This window comes from Leopardus geoffroyi, chromosome C1, assembly GCF_018350155.1.
Source record: "Leopardus geoffroyi isolate Oge1 chromosome C1, O.geoffroyi_Oge1_pat1.0, whole genome shotgun sequence".
Lineage (NCBI taxonomy): Eukaryota > Metazoa > Chordata > Mammalia > Carnivora > Felidae > Leopardus > Leopardus geoffroyi.
In genome coordinates this window covers 161,753,214-161,771,456 of record NC_059328.1, presented here as the reverse complement: position 1 = coordinate 161,771,456, position 18,243 = coordinate 161,753,214, and the positions used below count along the sequence as shown (strand labels likewise).

At 42.5% G+C, this 18,243-nt stretch overlaps 1 protein-coding gene across 8 annotated transcripts in view; it reads right to left on the bottom strand.

Moving 5' to 3' along the window:
• The window catches only part of RAPGEF4 (Rap guanine nucleotide exchange factor 4), a 292,801-nt gene that overhangs the window by 9,958 nt on the left and 264,600 nt on the right, over positions 1 to 18,243 (bottom strand). For all 8 annotated transcript variants that reach the window (XM_045480213.1, XM_045480214.1, XM_045480216.1 and 5 more), the window contains 6 exons: positions 14,827 to 14,952; positions 14,227 to 14,405; positions 11,253 to 11,343; positions 7,158 to 7,208; positions 5,062 to 5,149; positions 4,348 to 4,412 (listed from right to left, as the gene is read on the bottom strand). In XM_045480213.1, the coding sequence (XP_045336169.1) occupies positions 4,348 to 4,412; positions 5,062 to 5,149; positions 7,158 to 7,208; positions 11,253 to 11,343; positions 14,227 to 14,405; positions 14,827 to 14,952 (600 nt within the window). The remainder of the gene's footprint in view (positions 1 to 4,347; positions 4,413 to 5,061; positions 5,150 to 7,157; positions 7,209 to 11,252; positions 11,344 to 14,226; positions 14,406 to 14,826; positions 14,953 to 18,243) is intronic.

Below are 18,243 nucleotides of genomic sequence, written 5' to 3'. Positions count from 1 at the left end.
CATGGCCATGGGACATGGTAGCTCATGTGCCTGTCCAGGCAAATGCAGACTATTGTGCTTCTCTGCATTCAGGAAAGGACAATGAGAGGCAGACACAGCACCACAGGTAGGAGGGGAGGTAGGATGATGTCCAGTTAGGAACAGAAAGAAGGCTGAGGGAATCATCTTGCATAAACTATCAGTAATGCAAAGTGCTTGGGAAATTCCGCTTAATCAAATGTTCTAATAAAATAGAAAACACTTTTGGATTAAATCCCAAACTGGAATATAACTGGGTTATTCTTTTATTGGGTGCTAGAGAAGTATCAGTGAACAAAACTGATTAAATACCTGGTCTAGGACACTTATATTCTAGTGGGGAAGACAGACAAGTAAAGAAGAATGTTTGAGGGTGGTCAGGAAAGACCACTTGGGGGAGGGGACACATGAGCTGAGACCCGAATGATGAGAAAGCCCAGATAGGTGAAGACTAGCAGAGAGACAGTTTCAGGCAAAGGTAGCAACTCAATGCAAAGGCCCTGAGGCAGGGGAAAAAAAAAAAGAAAAGAAAAAAGGTTGGTTTTGCCAACTTGGATTGAATACAGAGAAGATGAAGTGTGAGGTGAGGCTGGATGGTGCTCAGGGTAACAAATCTGGATTTGATTACATTATGTTGTTGTATTTAACATGGTTTTGTTTTCCTCTTGATATAGCTCAAGTTACCTCTCTTTGTGCCTTTGGACATCTCTTTTATTACTATTGTAAACTAGTTTCTATATCTTTTTTTGCTTTTAATATTTCACATGTTTATGTTTTACCTTCTTCACTATAGATAATTTCCTAATGGTCAAAGATGATGGGATTTCTTTGCATTTCCTAGCAAAACCCTTTGCCGGAACAGTCAACACATACTGCATTGCTTTGAAACATATTTTTTGGAAAATCTGCTTTTAGCCCAGTTTGTGAGTTCTGTATAAAGAGATAAACTTGCAAGGTCCTCTTGTAGGTTTTTATTGTGTTGGAAAGTTCTGAGAACTGCCATGTATTTGAACATTTTGATTTTTACTTGGAGGTTCTTTTCTCCATAGCTTGATATAAATCCGATGCTTTCTCCATGGATCTTGTAATAATATTATTGGTGATAGAAAACATATCATTGCTAGTTATGTAATGCTGTAATTACTGATACAGAAATAAAAGGATTCAAAGCATTTCTCTTTCCTCAATGAGTTAGCTTCTGTTAATGTTTCCAGAAGTGTAGAAGCTTGCCCCATGCCTCTCATTCCAAATAAAATGACTATCTTAAAATAATGTTCATAAATAAATACACCTAAATATGGGTATGTCTGAAATAGAACCAACCTCCTAATACAGTAGCATCCGTGGCTATCAGCATGCTTTATGCAGCCTGGGATAGTGGCAGCCAGCCAGCATATTATCCTCTAATCCATTGCTAGTCTACCTCCTAAATGTTATAAATATTCATGTATGCCATAGAAAGATACAAAGGGCTTTATTCAAACATTTTTTTGAATACTCCTTTATGTTCCCCCCAAATGAAAGAATGTCTGCCTTTTTTTTTTTTTTTTTTTGCATAAGGATCAGAGTGTGAATTCTCTTTTGTTCATACTCATAAATCCTGAAAACCAATATGCAACAAATTCTCTAATCCTCATTTCATACCTCAAGGGTAAAAAGGTTCAAAATAAAAATACTTAGGGCTGGCACAGTAGTTTGCTGTGACTGGGCAATGATGCCACCAAGAAAAGGCATCTGTGTTCCTGGCTTCCCTGGTGACTTCTGCCCCTGGCAGGGGTTCCCTCTGGGGACACCGCCTACCAGCCCCACAAAGTCTGCCAGTTCTGCTCACCACCTTGGCCTGGCTGATGAATGACTGCGAAGTGGTGTGGACATCAACTTGAAAAGAGAGTTGTATTCTTCCCAAGACACACAGCATCAGTGGGGGGCCACTAGTGGGAGTTGTATGTGGCAGGGGTGATGCTATGGGAACAGGGGTGGGCTTGTTTATGGGGATAGAAGGTGGGAAAGCTAACAAGTGCCAGGTTGGTCAAGGTCAGGTTTAAAAAACATAATCAAATCTTGTTTTGAAATTCCATTTCATTTACCAATAACACTAAACTCACAGAAAGGTAATTGTAAAATTAAACTTTCTCGTGGTGTGATTTATTAAATGAAATACAATTTATAATTGCTATAGTAGAGAACTAAACAGTTCTCTTTCAGTACTCCCTTCACTCTCTTCACCTTCTCCCTTTCCCCTTCCCTGTACCTGCAATGGGGTGGTGCTGGTCTGCCATTTTGGACCATGGTGATATGGCAAGGGAGGAGAAGCCGGGAACCTTGACTGCTTCATAAGCTATCACATTTGCTTAGACATTCACATGAAGAAAAAAACAACAACAACTTAGCTTGCTTAAGCCATTGTCAATTTAGGTTTCTGTTATCACAGCTGAACTGCTCTCCCGGCCGTTCAGTTGCTTTTAAGTTAAAGTGGAATCTCTCTGAGAACGGGATGTGAGGAGCAGGGTATGAAGGGTCTCCTCTCACAGGTAGGCATTTAAGAACCCATGGCTGTGGGCATGAAGTGGAGAAGTGGAGAAGTGGAGAAGTGGAGAAGGGGAATTCTCTTAATATCCAATGAATACGACTCTTCCTTTGAAGGTTACGGAAGCAACACCAAGATCTAAAAGCCCAGATGAAACAACTTTCATTCTCCTTGACAGATAGTTTTGCTATCCTTGTTTGGTCTGTTCAGTTAACTTCAATGATCAAAAGTTCTAAAGCTCAGTCAACTCTTTAGGAAACTCTGACTTCTACGCCTCTGTGCACATGTATATTTTATAGTCAAATAGTTGGCTCAGCTACCCCTCAGTTTGCATTTCTGCATAAGTGATCTGGAAGGTTCTTTACCTATTTGCTAAATCTTTCATTTCTGGAAAACAAGTTTTGAGAAATCAGGGAAATATGTTTAATTCTCCATACTAATAAGTGAGCAAGACAAAAGAATGTTTTTACCTTTGACCAAAGAATTACTAAACTGACACAGTATTAGAGATGTTTGTACTCTGCCTTTGGAGGGGAAGACCGCTGAGGAAATATTTGCCATCTAGTATGGAGTCCTTTTGAGGATGTGTGAACTCATGTGCTATTTCCTAACAAGCCGAAGACATGGAAACCTGTTGCCCACCAATTGCTCGACCTCTTCACCAGGCTGGGCTTGCTCATTCCCAAAGCTGGATGGTCCAATCCTTACAGGATCACTGCATGATGTTTCCAGTTGCCCTGGAGTCATACATACCGGCTGGATATCAAGGAATGATGACAAGAACAGTTTTCTGAGAAGAATTCCATAGCACTCTATGGCATACAGGAATGCTTACATGCCCTGGACCCATTGACAATCTCCAGACATGGAGAGAGTAGGCATGATCGCTACTTCCTGTTGGGGAAACGGACGCACAGAGAACTTATGGGGCCACTATGGGGGACGAAGCTGAGAATTGAACCTCATGTCTCCTGAACTCCCAAGCCCTGAGCTTTTCCTGCAGTGCCACATTCACCACTGCAAACCATAACCCCAGGCAGATGCTTACCCACACAGAGATAAGGCTGTAACACCCCATCCATCCAGGCTGCAGCCAAAGGATTTAGAAGACAATGGAGCATTCCATTAACATGCACTTTGTAGCTAAAGATAGGTTTTGGCATGACCTGCTTTATTGCTTCACGGAAGATAAGAAAATAAACTGCAAAGTAACCAATGCCAGATAACAGCTTTTCCTTGATGAAGGGAGCTGCAGAATACTGAATACGTGCCAGTTTCACTTCTGTTATTTCTTTAAAAAATTGTTTTTGGTTGTGAAGATTTTCAAGTTCCCTCTCTGAACTTGGGTGAACTTTATTTATTTATACATTTAGATGAATACTCCGCAAGAAAGATCTGCCATGGAGTTGCCTTTTACCTACGTGCACTAAAGTCAGGCTCAACAGATAAACAACTCAAAGGCATCCTAGGGAAGTCTAGCTCTACAAACCTGACAACAAAACAACAACATAGAAGTCACTCTGGAACATTCACGCATTTTAGCAACAGGCAGCCAAGGACGAAGCACACGGCATAAAAGCTAGCTGCTGCTGTGAACTGCAGCACAAATGCCATTCAGTTGCACAAAAGAGAACTGACAGGCTAAAATAGGTAGCCAATTTGAGCCGAATATTTCAAAACTCCTTTATGCATAACTACCTTTTTAACATGGCAGCATATATGGAAATTATTTCCTTTATTAGTACAAATGCAAATTTTATTTTAAAGAAACATTGTGGTTAAGGTTACAATACTGTACGTACCATTTTTTCAAAGTTTACTAGATTGTCAATGAACGTCTTGTTCCCCTCATGAGTAAATGTCATATCTGCAAAGAAATAAAAGTCACATTCTAATCACTAACAGAAATATGTCATACTAAGAAACCACAATAGCACCATTAGATTATGCTGGAGGATTTGCATAACACTGCAGTTGAAGAAAGCTGATAATAGTTCCTTTTATGTTAGGTGTTTAACTTTTGAAAGCACTTTACCTGAGATTAGTAAAATTTCCAAACTAACTGTTTCCCTAGCAAGTCTTCCAAATCATGGATCCCTGCTGCTCCCGTAATCTTCCTAACACTTTCAGAAAAGTCAAGGGGGAGAGGAGGTGATGAAGAAGGTGCAAGGGACAGGACTGTTCTTCCCAAAGAGATCAGTCTGTTGAGGCTCTTGTTCGTTTTCTTCCCCACACACTCATCACTGGCTTGACCTGTGGGTTCCCTCAGAATTACCTTTTTTTTTTTTAAATTTTTTTTTCAATGTTTATTTATTTTTGGGACAGAGAGAGACAGAGCATGAATGGGGGAGGGGCAGAGAGAGAGGGAGACACAGAATCGGAAACAGGCTCCAGGCTCTGAGCCATCAGCCCAGAGCCTGACGCAGGGCTCGAACTCACGGACCGCGAGATCGTGACCTGGCTGAAGTCGGACGCTTAACCGACTGTGCCACCCAGGCGCCCCCCCTCAGAATTACCTTTAATGAGCAAAGGCATGAAGGGGATGAGGGGAGGCTCCAGCTTAGCTACTGTCAGCCTGTAGGCCCTGTGGTTTCTAGAAGGATCCTTTAGAGAAACAAAGAGATGCTGGTTAATGACTAATGACACACATACCACCCCCTGTGCCTCCTAACACACCTAGGTTTGTTATCCCACAATCAGATAGTTTTCAACCAAGTGTAGCTATAAAAGAAAGGTAGACTTGGGAACGCAAGCTGGTGCAGCCACTCTGGAAAACAGTATGGAAGTTCCTCAAAAAAGTAAAAATAGAACTACCCTACGACCCAGCAATTGCACTACTAGGCATTTATCCAAGGGATACAGGTGTGCTGTTTCGAAGGGACACATGCACCCGCATGTTTTTAGCAGCACTATCAACGATAGCCAAAGGATGGAAAGAGCCCAAATATCCATCGACGGATGAATGGATAAAGAAGATGTGGTCTCACTGGGTGTTGTATGGAAACCAATTTGACAATAAATTTCATAATAAAAAAACTATGAAATGAACAGAAAAAAAAATAAAAACTACTTGTAAAAAAAAAAAAGAAGATGTGGTCTATATATACAATGGAGTATTACTCGGCAATCAAAAAGAATGAAATCTTGCCATTTGCAACTACGTGGATGGAACTGGAGGGTGTTATGCTAAGTGAAACTAGAGAAAGACAAAAATCATATGACTTCACTCATATGAGGACTTTAAGAGACAAAACAGGTGAACAGAAGGGAAAGGAAACAAAAATAATATAAAAACAGGGAAGGGGACAAAACAGAAGAAACTCTTAAATATGGAGAACAAACAGAAGGTTACTGGAGGGACTGTGGGAGGAGGGATGGACTAAATGGGTAAGATGCATTAAGGAATCTACTCCTGAAATCATTGTTTCACTATATGTTAACTAATTTGGATGTAAATTTAAAAAAAAATAAAAAATAAAACAGAAAGAAAGAATTAATAACCTGGAAAAAAAAAACACTTGCTGGTTCATAGCACAAAAAAAGATTCTTAATCTCTGTTCTTCAATTTCTCACGTGTAAAAATGGAGCTGATAATAATGAGAGCTACCTCATAGGATTGTTTGGTGATTAAATAAATTAATGGTTACAAATTACTTTGCTCAATCCTGGAACACACAGAGTTCAATAAAGATTGGTTGTTATTATTAAAAAAAAAAAAAAGAAAGGTAGACTTAAATTGATTTTTGCTTTATTTATTTATTATTTTAAAACATTTTTATTTTAGAGAGAGAGAAAAAGAGAGAGCATGAGCCAGTGGGGAGGGGCAGAGAGGGAGAGAGAGAGAGAGAATCCCAAAGCAGACTCCATGCTCAGCACAGAGCCTGATGCTGGGCTCGATCCCATGACCCTGGGATCATGACCTGAGCTGAAATAAAGAATCAGATGCTCAACCAACTGAGCCACTCAGGCACCCCTGAGTTTTGTTTTAAGACAATTTCCCGGCTGACATGAAAATAACTTGCTTTTTGTTTCGTTTTTTGCTTGAGAGGGAGATTTGCCTGCAGGGACTGAGGGGAGAGACGCCCTTTGAGAGCAAATACAAAATGTGTAAAACAAACCCCACCCATGAGATCCCCCTCTCCCAAAGCACCCCCTCCTCCCTGGGAGTTCTGACTCCCCTCCTCTCTGCCTTGCACAGCCAGCCCCATGGGCCCTCTCTGAGACCATTCCATCACTCCTACCAAGACCTACTCGCTCCTTTTCTGGTGTTAACACCTCCCAGCCAATGGGGAACAATAATTTTGGCAAGCCAAGGAAAATGCAGCTTCCAACCCATAGCCAACCTATGCTAGGCGGAAAGGATCCTATTACACTGCTTTTCTTAGTTACACAAATTGACCTTATGTGGGACATAAGTCCTCTTTAAGTTGGTTCCTGAGGGTGCCATTCATTAGTCAGACATGCTTGTTTTAGCAGCACTAAAACGGGATCATAAACTTCTTAAAGTCATACAAGGACAGGTAAAATTTCTGAAATGAGAACTTCAATTCAGCTAATCAGAAACTGGATTAATGCAGACAGTGAACAGAATAAAGGAGCCACTGTCACTTACCATTAAACTTTCAAACTCCGCATAGAACTTCTTGAACTTGCTTGGCAGTTTCTGTTAATGAAACGAAAATACCACACTCATGTGTCGGATTCAATATCTAGATCTGTATCACGTGTTACCATTTCTAGGGGAAATGTATTTCTTTGGCTCTTAATCAAACATCTCTAAAGCAGACCAGACTGTTATCTGTCTTGTCATTTGAGCATATTCTGGAATATAGAGAACCTACCTTTTAAAACTCTTAACCTCGATGAAACAAAAGTAACTATGGATGCTTTGGTCTTACTGTTTTTATAATGTTTTCTAATTATTCATTAGGAGGACTGCACTCTCAGACCATAAGTGGTTTGGAATCACCTCCTCCCACACCTTAAATTCTCCGATTCCCACAGTTAGGAATTTAGACCAAAGAATATTAGGATTAAAAGTTTCAGAAACCACCTATTTCAATCCTCCTCCTCCCTTACAATGTAAACTCCATGAGGACAGAAACTTATCAGTTTTGTTGATTGCTATCTCTTCAGTGCCTAAACAAGTGTCAGGTACATAGTTACTGCTTAATAAATATTTATTTGAATAGATTAAACCTTTGCTTACTATAGGGAAGAAATTAAGTCTCACAGTTTTTTATTACTATTTTTTTTAAAATACTTTTTTTTAAAAATTTTTTTTTTCAACGTTTATTTATTTTTGGGACAGAGAGAGAGCATGAACGGGGGAGGGGCAGAGAGAGAGGGAGACACAGAATCGGAAACAGGCTCCAGGCTCTGAGCCATCAGCCCAGAGCCTGATGCGGGGCTCGAACTCACGGACTGTGAGATCGTGACCTGGCTGAAGTCGGACACTTAACCGACTGCGCCACCCAGGCGCCCCTATTACTATTTTTTTTTAATGTTTATTTACTTTTGAGAGAGAGAGAGACAGAGTGTGAGCAGGGGAGGGGCAGAGAGAGAGGGAGACATAGAATCCACAGCAGGCTCCAGGCTCTGAGCTATTAGCAAGAACCCGACTCAGGGCTTGAACCCATGAACTGTGAGGTCATGCTCTGAGCCAAAATTGGATGCTTAGCCGACTGAGCCACCCAGACACATGAGGTCTCACAGTTTAAATGACATGCCCAACGTGGCACAGCTACTGATGGCCAGAGCCTCTGTAATTCACATCACCTGCCCCTTTCTAGGGCTTCTCTTACATACTTGTGCTTTTCCACACAAGCATTTCTCCCCCCTGATTTCTCTGCCCTGCTGTTATACAAAAACTGATGATTCTACCAATTTACTACCTGAGGTAGCACCGTGGGCTGTACCCATATATCGATTGACACAAGGAGGCCATTATCGAGTCACCTTTGAATTTACTGGCTCTCACTTTGCTTGGGTCCTGAGATCTTAGTAACCCTAACTTCTCTCTTCTGACAGGGCCACGCCAAGGCAGAGCAGCGTGGCGTGCATCCTCTCCCGAGTCTGTGGAAGCACCATCCTCGGCCCTAGAGATCTGGAGTTCAGCTGTGCTTCCCACGGGAAGTCTACCGGCAACAACGGATTCACCAGTTCGGCTTCTGCAATCACAGGAGAGCTCCTCTCTCTTCTTTCTCTCTCATAGCTGAATTAGTTTGTCATCTTCCCATTTAAACATCTGTGCAAAAATCTTACTAGTCTCCCACATGTCCTCCAAGCTCATTTTCCTAGTACCTCTTTTCAAGTTAGGTCTCTGGGAAACCGGATATCCTTGCTCTGAGGGAATGTCCAAAGGGAGGAGAGCTGGGAGAGGCATCAAAGGATGCAAGAATCTCATTCCACGTGTAGTATCCAAATCACCATGTTAGCTGATAACTTTCTACAAACACAGACTACTTTAAAAATTTGAAGTGAATTACATTTTTGGTTAGATTGGTCTTTCTACCTCTCTTTCTTAACTGGTGTTTGGGTCAAAGGGCATAGGGCAACACATATTTTTGTGGGTCTTAATACTATTATCTATGCACACCCTGTGCCTCCAGAGCAACGATTCTCAACTGGGCTCAGTTTTGCACCCCTCCCCCCACATCCACTGGGGGCCATTTAGTGATGTCTGCACACATTTTCTGTTGTCACACCTGGGGTGGGGTAGGGTGACAGGTGCTACTGGTAGGTAGCAGGCTGAAGCCAGGGATGCTGCTAAGCATCCGACCTCACACGGGACATCCTGCAATGAAGAGTCATCTGGCCCACGGTGTCAGTGCTGCCAAGGCCCAGAAAGTGCTCCAGGATTTAACTCCCATTTGCTTGCCCTCCAAGTGGGACCATTCCCTTTGCCATGAGGTTTAACTCCTTCTCCCATTTTGTTCACTGACGGTTTCACGTGTGCTCTGTAGTTCCGGGTGGGGGAGGGGAGGGCGGTCAGGCGCCGTCTCTCACACTGCCCCTGTGAGAGGGAGGCATCATGCTCTTTGCTGGGGCCCGTATGGGAAGCGCATGGATTTGGGTAGATCAACCCGAATCAAGGATGCTTACGAATGAAAGGTCTTCCTACAGAATGATATAATTATATTTCACCTTATAAAATAAAATCTTACGAATGAGGAGGGGTTTTCTCTTTCGGCAACAGGTCAAAAGCTCACAGACTGATGGATTTCTTCATATTCCCCGTTAACTTTCTCCTTTTGCTGACTGCACCGTCCTGCTCAACCCAAATAGCCTCCTATTTTTCTCTTTAGACAAGAAAGGAGACTCTGGTCGTGTTTCCACCGTGCTATGGCCTTGACGTCTGGCTGCTGTTATGTGATACTCACACCTGCCTTCCGGGACCCCTGTAAGGCTTTATACCTTCCTTGATTTTCCCAGCCAAACCATCTAGACTCCGCGTGGGCATCAGACGCTGGAAACCGGCTGGGGGAAAGCATACTGTCTGAGAGGGAACCCTCGGTTTCCACAGATTCCAGGAGCCTTGGGCTGCACGACAGGGGAGCCTGCATAACGGCTTCATTGCTTCAATTCAGTGGCAGCCCTAACTCCGTCCTTTTACCAGCTGGAAGATGATACAGCTGCGTGGCACGCAGGCCTCACCAATTCCCTCATTCCTATATTCAGGGGATGAGCTGCTGTGTGCTGCATCTGCCTGGAATTTTAAGAGAAACCCAAGACAGAAGAACTTGTGAGGACCTGTCCTATAAACAATGGAAACATTTAGGAGAGACGGAGAAAGAAAACAGTTTCAAGAGGGAAGTGGGGAAGGAAATGTTTTAAGGAAAATATTTAGAGATGCAAACAGCTGCCTTTGGTGCCTTTTAAAAGCTCCCTTGCAAATTAAGTCTCTGTTATCTACTCCTTGACCTCTTTTTGCGTCCCACTTACACATACTTTTTTATTTTTAGTAAGAGTCTATTTTTGTGTGTATGTTCTATTAGAGATTAGTATTTCTTTAACTATATACCACATGTAGGGGTCAGGCACATTTTGAGTACTTAGCTGATGAAAATTGGAGATGTGTACCACAAATTAACCAACTGTCAACAATCCATTAATCATATTTGCTATAGAAATTCACAGCACACCTGCATAACTTTTGCTCCAACTTGAATATCAGCCAACTGTTGTTCTTCCATACACAGAGCCCACGGCCAGGCGGTTAAGAGATACTTAGTACTCAACTGGGCCAAACAGTTGGCCTTCTGGCTAATTTTCCCTGCAGCAAAATGACTACTTGGTTAAAAATGGATCTTCTGTCCTCTCTTAATTATAGATAAGGCTTATTGCAAAAGCAATAAGCAGACATTCCAGAGAACAACAGAATCTATGAACAAAAAAACCTTTGAAATCATCCAAGCAACGATGTTGATTCATGTTGTACGTAGGAACCAGAAGTATTATTATTTACATTGTAGAGACCAAGAAGCTAAGACCCCCTCATCGCCCCCCTACACAAAAGGACAATACCTTTTTAAATTCACACTCTCAGGCAACTGGAAAAAGGAAGACAGGTCACTTCCCTCAAAGTGTCCCACCTTTTCCATTGTTATACCAGTGTGAGTGATATTTCTATTCAAAAAGCTCACTGGTGAGCCTGTGTTTTTATTCTTAAGGCAAAAGTCACAGCTGGATCTCAGCTGAAGCTTACCTCCCACGTGAGTGCCAAGCGGCTTACAGCAACATTACTTAGCCCCATGACGATGGCAAAAAAGGAATTCAGATTTTTGTACTCCTTACAGCTGAAACACAAGAGGCACGTGTTTGAGTAAAATGCCACTTTTGAGTGAGATTTAAAAAACTTGGAGTTCTATTTTCTGATAGTCATTAATATTCGTCAGGACTCTTTATGAGAACAGGCAATGATAGATTTAATGCACCGTAGAAGTTCCACTTGGATGACCATGTTCGGCTATTTGACTTCCCACTGTAATGGTTCTGGCCATCTAGGTTCAGGTTCTGAGAAGGAATTGAAAGACCCCTACCCTGGGGATCGTTACTACGATCCCAAAGCTTCCTAAAAGCCTCGTTGGACATGGAAGGAAACATCTCATGGGATAAGAAGAGAAGTAGGCAAAACGTCCTCAAAGACATTCAGACTTTTAGCCTGAAGTTGGACGCCTCCTCTGGCAGCCTGAGAGAGGAACTAGGAGGTCATATTGCTACAGCCACCATAACTTCTTCCTGCCATGTGAATGCTTCTAATTTGTTGAGAAATATCAATTTACAATCCCTATGAAGCTGAGAAATAACCTAAACAATTGACCTAAAAATAACCTTATTTTCTTTGCATTTAACTGATGTCAGTGAGGCTGATCAATTTGAATCTGTACTTATGCAACTATTAGCCTTTATGAGTATATATTTGGGAATAAGAATACTGTGGAACAATATCAAGGATTCTTATTAGAATGGCAATATTAAGCCTAGGTACTTGATTTAACTTAAAGAAAAAAAAAAAAAAAAGGAATCCCTAACTTCCTCATACCAGCTCCTTGAAAAGGGAAAGAATTAATTTTTCAACAAGTGCAAATCCTTTACCCAAATCAATATGGTCGACTAAGTCGACTGCATCATAATTAAATCCTGTTCGGATGAACATTCTTGCAAAAGGCTAATTAAATCATTGCTTTTGCTGCCTGTGTTATCCTTGCAGAAGAAGCAATGAGTGATTCTTAAGTGATCTCTGTGGAAAGAGGAAAACAGATTTCAGAGAAGCTATCATGTGTCTTATCTCACTGGTGAAAAGGTAAGCAAGGACTTTGCTGTGTTGGGGCAGTGGCTCTCAGGTCAGGGGCCGAAAGGAGTTTCAGAGACCCCCTGGGGTGGAAGGGGTATAACATCACGAATATGTGTTTGCCTTTGTCCTTTCCATGTGATCTTGAGAGGACACGCAGGCACACAGACCTGCCTTTCTGATCACTGCTCTGCTCAGTGTTACCAACTGACTTTATCGCCTTAGGGAAGTCATGAAATATCCCCATGCCTCAGTCTCCTCATCTGTAAAAGGGGATGATAACACTCGAACCCCCAACTTCATAAAGTTCTGGGCAAGTCGAAGAGCTTAAATAGAATTTGTCGAAGTTCTCTAAAAATACCACGTAAAACATGCTACTGCCCCCCAGATTTAGATCACATTCTTGTAGATCTTGGCTTATGAGAGTTCATAATCTTTTCCAGCCAGACTGTGTAAACAGTTCCACTGTAGGGCAGCACAGCTTAGTAAAGGTTAAATAATATAAAGCAATTTATACCAAGGGCCAAAGCCACCTACTCATTTCCATAATCAGAAGGAAGAAAGGTAAAAAAGACAAAAACATTTAAAAAAATTCCTGAGTTTTTGAAAGGCTCTCTTATGTTTCCACCATAAATAACTGGGACTGGGAAAGCCCAAAGGTTGTCTGATCTCCCACATAGGTGTGCAGATTGCTGTTCTCTTCCCCCTGCTCCAGCCAGCACTGCCAGGCAAAGGTGAAGACCGGATGTGCTCTTTACCACAGGAAAGCACATATGTTCAGAGTTTCGGTTATCCTCTCCTTCCAAATATGCAAAGGCACCTGTCCCTTGCAACAAGGCTGTTCAGTCTCCTAGAAAAAATGGCTATCCTGTGAACCAGAAATTCATAAGTAACATTTTACCAAATCTTTCTTCAAAAAGGCAGCTTTTCCAAATTAAGAGATAACAGCATTTGAATCTGAGGGTTTGGATAGGCTGTTGAACCCTCAAATTTTTGGCAAAATAATTCGGAGCATTTGGCAAACTGGCGTGTATAAAATGTCAAGCAGCATTTACTTCTTTGTTTAGCTCTGGAAATCAGACTCTGTATGGGATCTAAACTATTTGGCTCAAGAAAATTGCTAGCTGGGGTCACTTGTGCTCCCCACCTTCCTGTGCTAGAGCTCCCTGAATTTAGAAAGAAGTCTCCCAGCCATGGGCCACATTTAGCATTTTATTTTTAGCACTGTGGTGATACCAAAAACATGGAAGTAAACAGGAGGTTGTCAGGCATATCTAAATAGCAGGAGAAGATTAAATTCATGTCAGGGAGAAATCTAACTGGCCCCTGCAGTAAATAAATTGTTTCCCATGAAGTGCTATTAAATAGAATATTTATAAGTTGCTTGCTTTTTCTGATGTTGATGGAGATGATTTTCATGTCCTAGGTTAGCTCAGCTTTATGCATTTTACTGATTTTATTCTGGCTAAGTTGGGCCGTGCTGATGTACATGCATGTTTCTACTGCCCTCTACTGGCGAGATGGTGTCATGTTGGACATTGACTTGAACGGCCTTCTAAATACAACTTTTCTAGAACTTTGTTTGCTGAAGGACTCAATAAACTGGAGGAGGCACAAAGCCACGGTAGTTCAGAGCAAAAAGAGGTCACAATTTTGACTTCAGCAGCAGTGCTATAAGATGGTAATTTATTATGTATTGACGTCCAGTATTCCAAAAGCCATATGAAATGAATCTTTTACAAGAGTTCAGTTATTCTGAAGCTCCTGTGATTGTTCCTTGTGCATAAGAAGATCCTATATCTTGCTTTTTGTTTTAAGGTGCAGCCTAAGGGAACAAAATGAAAATGCAGCTCAAATGTTTTTCTCTTCTTAAGCTAATGATACTTACTGGGCTGCTATCTTAATAAATTTTTTTAAGAGCTGAACACGCTTGCTGGGCTGAGAACAAAGGCAAATCTCAGTGACAACCCAAAACTGAATTTCATTAAATCTCCTCAGGAACAAATCCAAGTTTGCTGTGGTCTTTTTAAAATTATGCCTTCCAAATGTGTGATAGATTAGCTCCAGCTAGAAAAGAAAGGAAAACAATTTCATTTCTTTGTTTTTCAATCAAAACACCAATGAGGCTTCTCTATTTGTCAAGACAAATTGACATGGGTCAGCACATGTGAATACAATCACTGGCCAGGATTCAACTCGTACTACAGAGCTAGAGGGCTTCAGGGAGGCTTGTTAAATATATAACTATACACGAGGTGCCGTTGGCTTAATATACTCAGGAAGACATAGCTTGCTGTAAACCATTAAGATTTTTCTTTAATACTCAAAGACTTTACAATAGGCTTTATTAATCAACTCAATATTTACAAAAAGGATCATGTGGTTTCCACATTGCAGCACATAACCGACATTGGCATTGGAGTAATGCCAGTAGACTTCATCCAGGATTGCAATGGTGCCTACTAATGCTCTCAATCGAGCACCTTACCTCATGCACACAGTTGAAGAGTTCCCAATCATAAATTGTCATCTGGTATGCTAAATCTTTGGAGCTCATCAGTTCAAAAGTTCCCATTGTTCCAACAGTTGGGCCTTCCTGCTCTGGCAAGGGAGTCTATGAATAATAATGCAAAAATACATCAGAATCTCAGAGCAGAGAAGTACTTTAAACATTTTTTAAATTGGATTTATTTATTTATTTATTTTTGAGAGAGAGAGAGAGTGACAGAGCGAGTGAGGGGCAGAGAGAGGGGAGAGAGAGAGTGCAGAGCCCGGAAGGGGCTCGACCTCACCGGATGAGGGGCTCAAACTCATGAATCGTAAGATCATGACCTGAGCCAAAGTCAGACACTTAACAGACTGAGCCACCCGGGGGCCCCAGATAAATACTTGTAATGCTGAATGCTTTATGGAGGTCCCGAGGGGAAAGGATTCTGGAGATGTTTTCAGGAGGGTCTTGAAACTTTGATTTTGCCCAGAGGAGAAAGATGCCTCTGCTCTTAATGCCCACTAGCTTCAGTGCCATCTCACTGTCATCAATTCCAGGGACTGAAAAACGTGGACCATGGTAATTAAGATTTGGGAAGGAGTGACCTGTGCTGGGGCCTGGGAGATCCCTGGAAACAACGCCTCTTGTCTGGTGAAGATATAAGAATTTCTTGGGGAGGTTTTCCTTCTGTGTTCCACTGAAGCTGTTCTGGAGCAGGTGCTGGCATGGCAGTTGTGGACATTTAGCCACAGCACTCCCTACTGCGGCAGGAGCCAGAGACTGTGGTGACGGTGCTGTCCATCCAGCTCTTACAACACACTGCCTGGGCTTACTAGGTGACAGAGGGCTCTGTGCACTGAGGTTACATCTCCACTCTCTGAGACATGCTGAGCCAGAAACGATATCCACATGGTCAAGGTGTTTTGGGCTAGGGCATCAGAAAACCAAACGCTGCTACTTTCTGGAACGCCCTCATTCAAAACTTTCAGTCCCACTGACTCATCTCACTTGTATTTTTTGATAAATGACCTAGAGTGTTTCTCCTCAGTAAAACGAATGATTTGCATACATTGGAAACTTATGTATAATATGTGAATATTTATGGCTCTGTAATATATGTCCAAAGTTACAAAGGCACATGAATGAAAGGGGAATTTTCCATAAACCACAAGAGACTCAATAATAGAGAACAAACTGAGAGCTGAGGGAGGGAAGTGGGTGGGGGAAGGGCTAGATGGGTGATGGGTATTAAGGAGGGCACTTGTGATGAGCACTGGGTGTTGTATGTAAGTGATGAATCGCTGGGTTTTCTTGAAACCAATACTGCACTGTATGTTAACTAAAATTTAAATTAAAAAAGAAAAGAGAGAATTTCCCTAATATCACGCTAGCCATATTGGGATATTCAATATTTAGGTTAGAAACCCGAATATTGTGCAAATTCTGTCATCCTCGTTATCATCATCATCATGCATAACCACTATATTCCTCAAGTGCTCACTGCATTCTGGACACTGAAGAAATGACACATTCAGGATGTAAGTGGTCCCTGCAATATTAGTCTAAGGGAGGAGTGAGCCCTGACCAGAGAGTACTGCTCTGCACTCAATAAACAGCTGCTGCCATTCATTTGTGGGTATAAAGGACAGACAGAATCAACACACACCTGACACCCAGATACAGACAGACACGTGGGAGAACATGAATGGGCTTTTTGAGAGTTAGTGGGCATTTCGAATGAATTTTGCAGCTGAAGAGGTTCTTGGAGACCAAGAAGCCGGGCTGTAAAAGATTCAACAGGCAAACCTGGGTGGGTTAGAACAGCAAGGTTTCCCCAGAGCACTCAAGTTGGTCTGTTGAAGGATGGCAAGAGAGGCAGGAAGGTTGGGAAGCTGTCATGAGACAAGTTTATCGGAAACAAAGAGCCTAGGGGAACCGAACAGCTTTACAAAGTCTGTGAGTACCAGACAAGGGGCTGGGGTTTTGCATAGACTGGCTTCAGAGAGCAACAGACTCTAAATGCAAACCTCACTCTAACTCCACAAATTCCCTTATCTCCTGAATGTCTGTTTCTGGCACTGGGAACTCAGTGTCACAGTACCGGGTACACAGGCTTTTTAAGAGGATTGAATGGGAATAATTTGAGTGTATCCCGTAAGCACAGCGCCTGGCACAGAGGAGGTCCCCATTCGCAGCCCCTTCCAAATTATCGTGTCCCCGCACGTACTGCAGCAATACAAATGTCCGGGGAAGCAGGATCTGTACAATACCTGGATGTAAGAGCTAAGCACTGTTGTTCCGGATTCACACTATGCAGGGCATGGACGGCAAGGAAGAAAAACATTTATTCCAAAGTTTTGAAACTTAGGGAACTGACCTGAATCTATGGGTAAGTAGCTTGTGGAAGCAAGTAAGGAGAATGGTTTTAAGCAGGCCAGGTCTCAGGTAGAAAGTTGGGGACACTTTTAAATACTGAGTCTGAGGACTCCTTGTCAGGCTCAGACAGGCTCTCCACGTTTTCCCTTTCCTCTTGCAGCTGCTGCTGTGAACAGCAGTTCTGTGGAACTGCCCTCCTGCTCTCTCCCTCTGCAGCCTGCCCAGCTCTCCGACTCTTTTCCCTGGGGCCTCATGGCTTCTCACAGAGGGGAGAAACCAACCCAACAACTGTAGGGACGATGCCAATATTAAAAAAATAGATCAGGGGCGCCTGGGTGGCTCAGTCGGTTAAGCGGCCGACTTCGGCTCAGGTCATGATCTCGCGGTCCGTGTATTCGAGCCCCGCGTCGGGCTCTGTGCTGACAGCTCAGAGCCTGGAGCCTGTTTCAGATTCTGTGTCTCCCTCTCTCTGACCCTCCCCTGTTCATGCTCTGTCTCTCCCTGTCTCAAAAATAAATAAAACGTTAAAAAAAAAATTAAAAAAAAAAAAAGATCAAATTCTTTAAGTCACGGATGCTGGTCTATCACTGCTGCATCCCCTTTGAGAGAGTAACAGAATTTCTTTTTTTTGAGTGGGCAGGGCTTACCAAGCCTTCTCCCTCCTTGACAAAGGGCAGGCTGATCCCTTCCCTCCATGAAACACAGAAGAGGCAGTCTAAGCGGCCAAAGTGGCTCTTCTAAGTGAAGTGGGGAATTTACATGCTGATCCTGGGGGCCCAACAGATCACTTCCTTGCTCCACTTCCTCATAGATGGTCCTATGGAAGTTTCCTACCAGATGAAGCACAGCAGAGATTCTGTGGGGTCTACACTGCACAGGCAGGTCTGAATACTGCCTATCCTGAGGCACAGAACTCCCATATACTCTCCCCCTGGGAGAACAGCATTGTTACCCGCCCCCCGTCCCCCAATATCCAGTTGAAGAACCTAAGATATAAAAAGGATATGCTGATTGTCAGTAACAAAGAGATGGCTAAAGTAA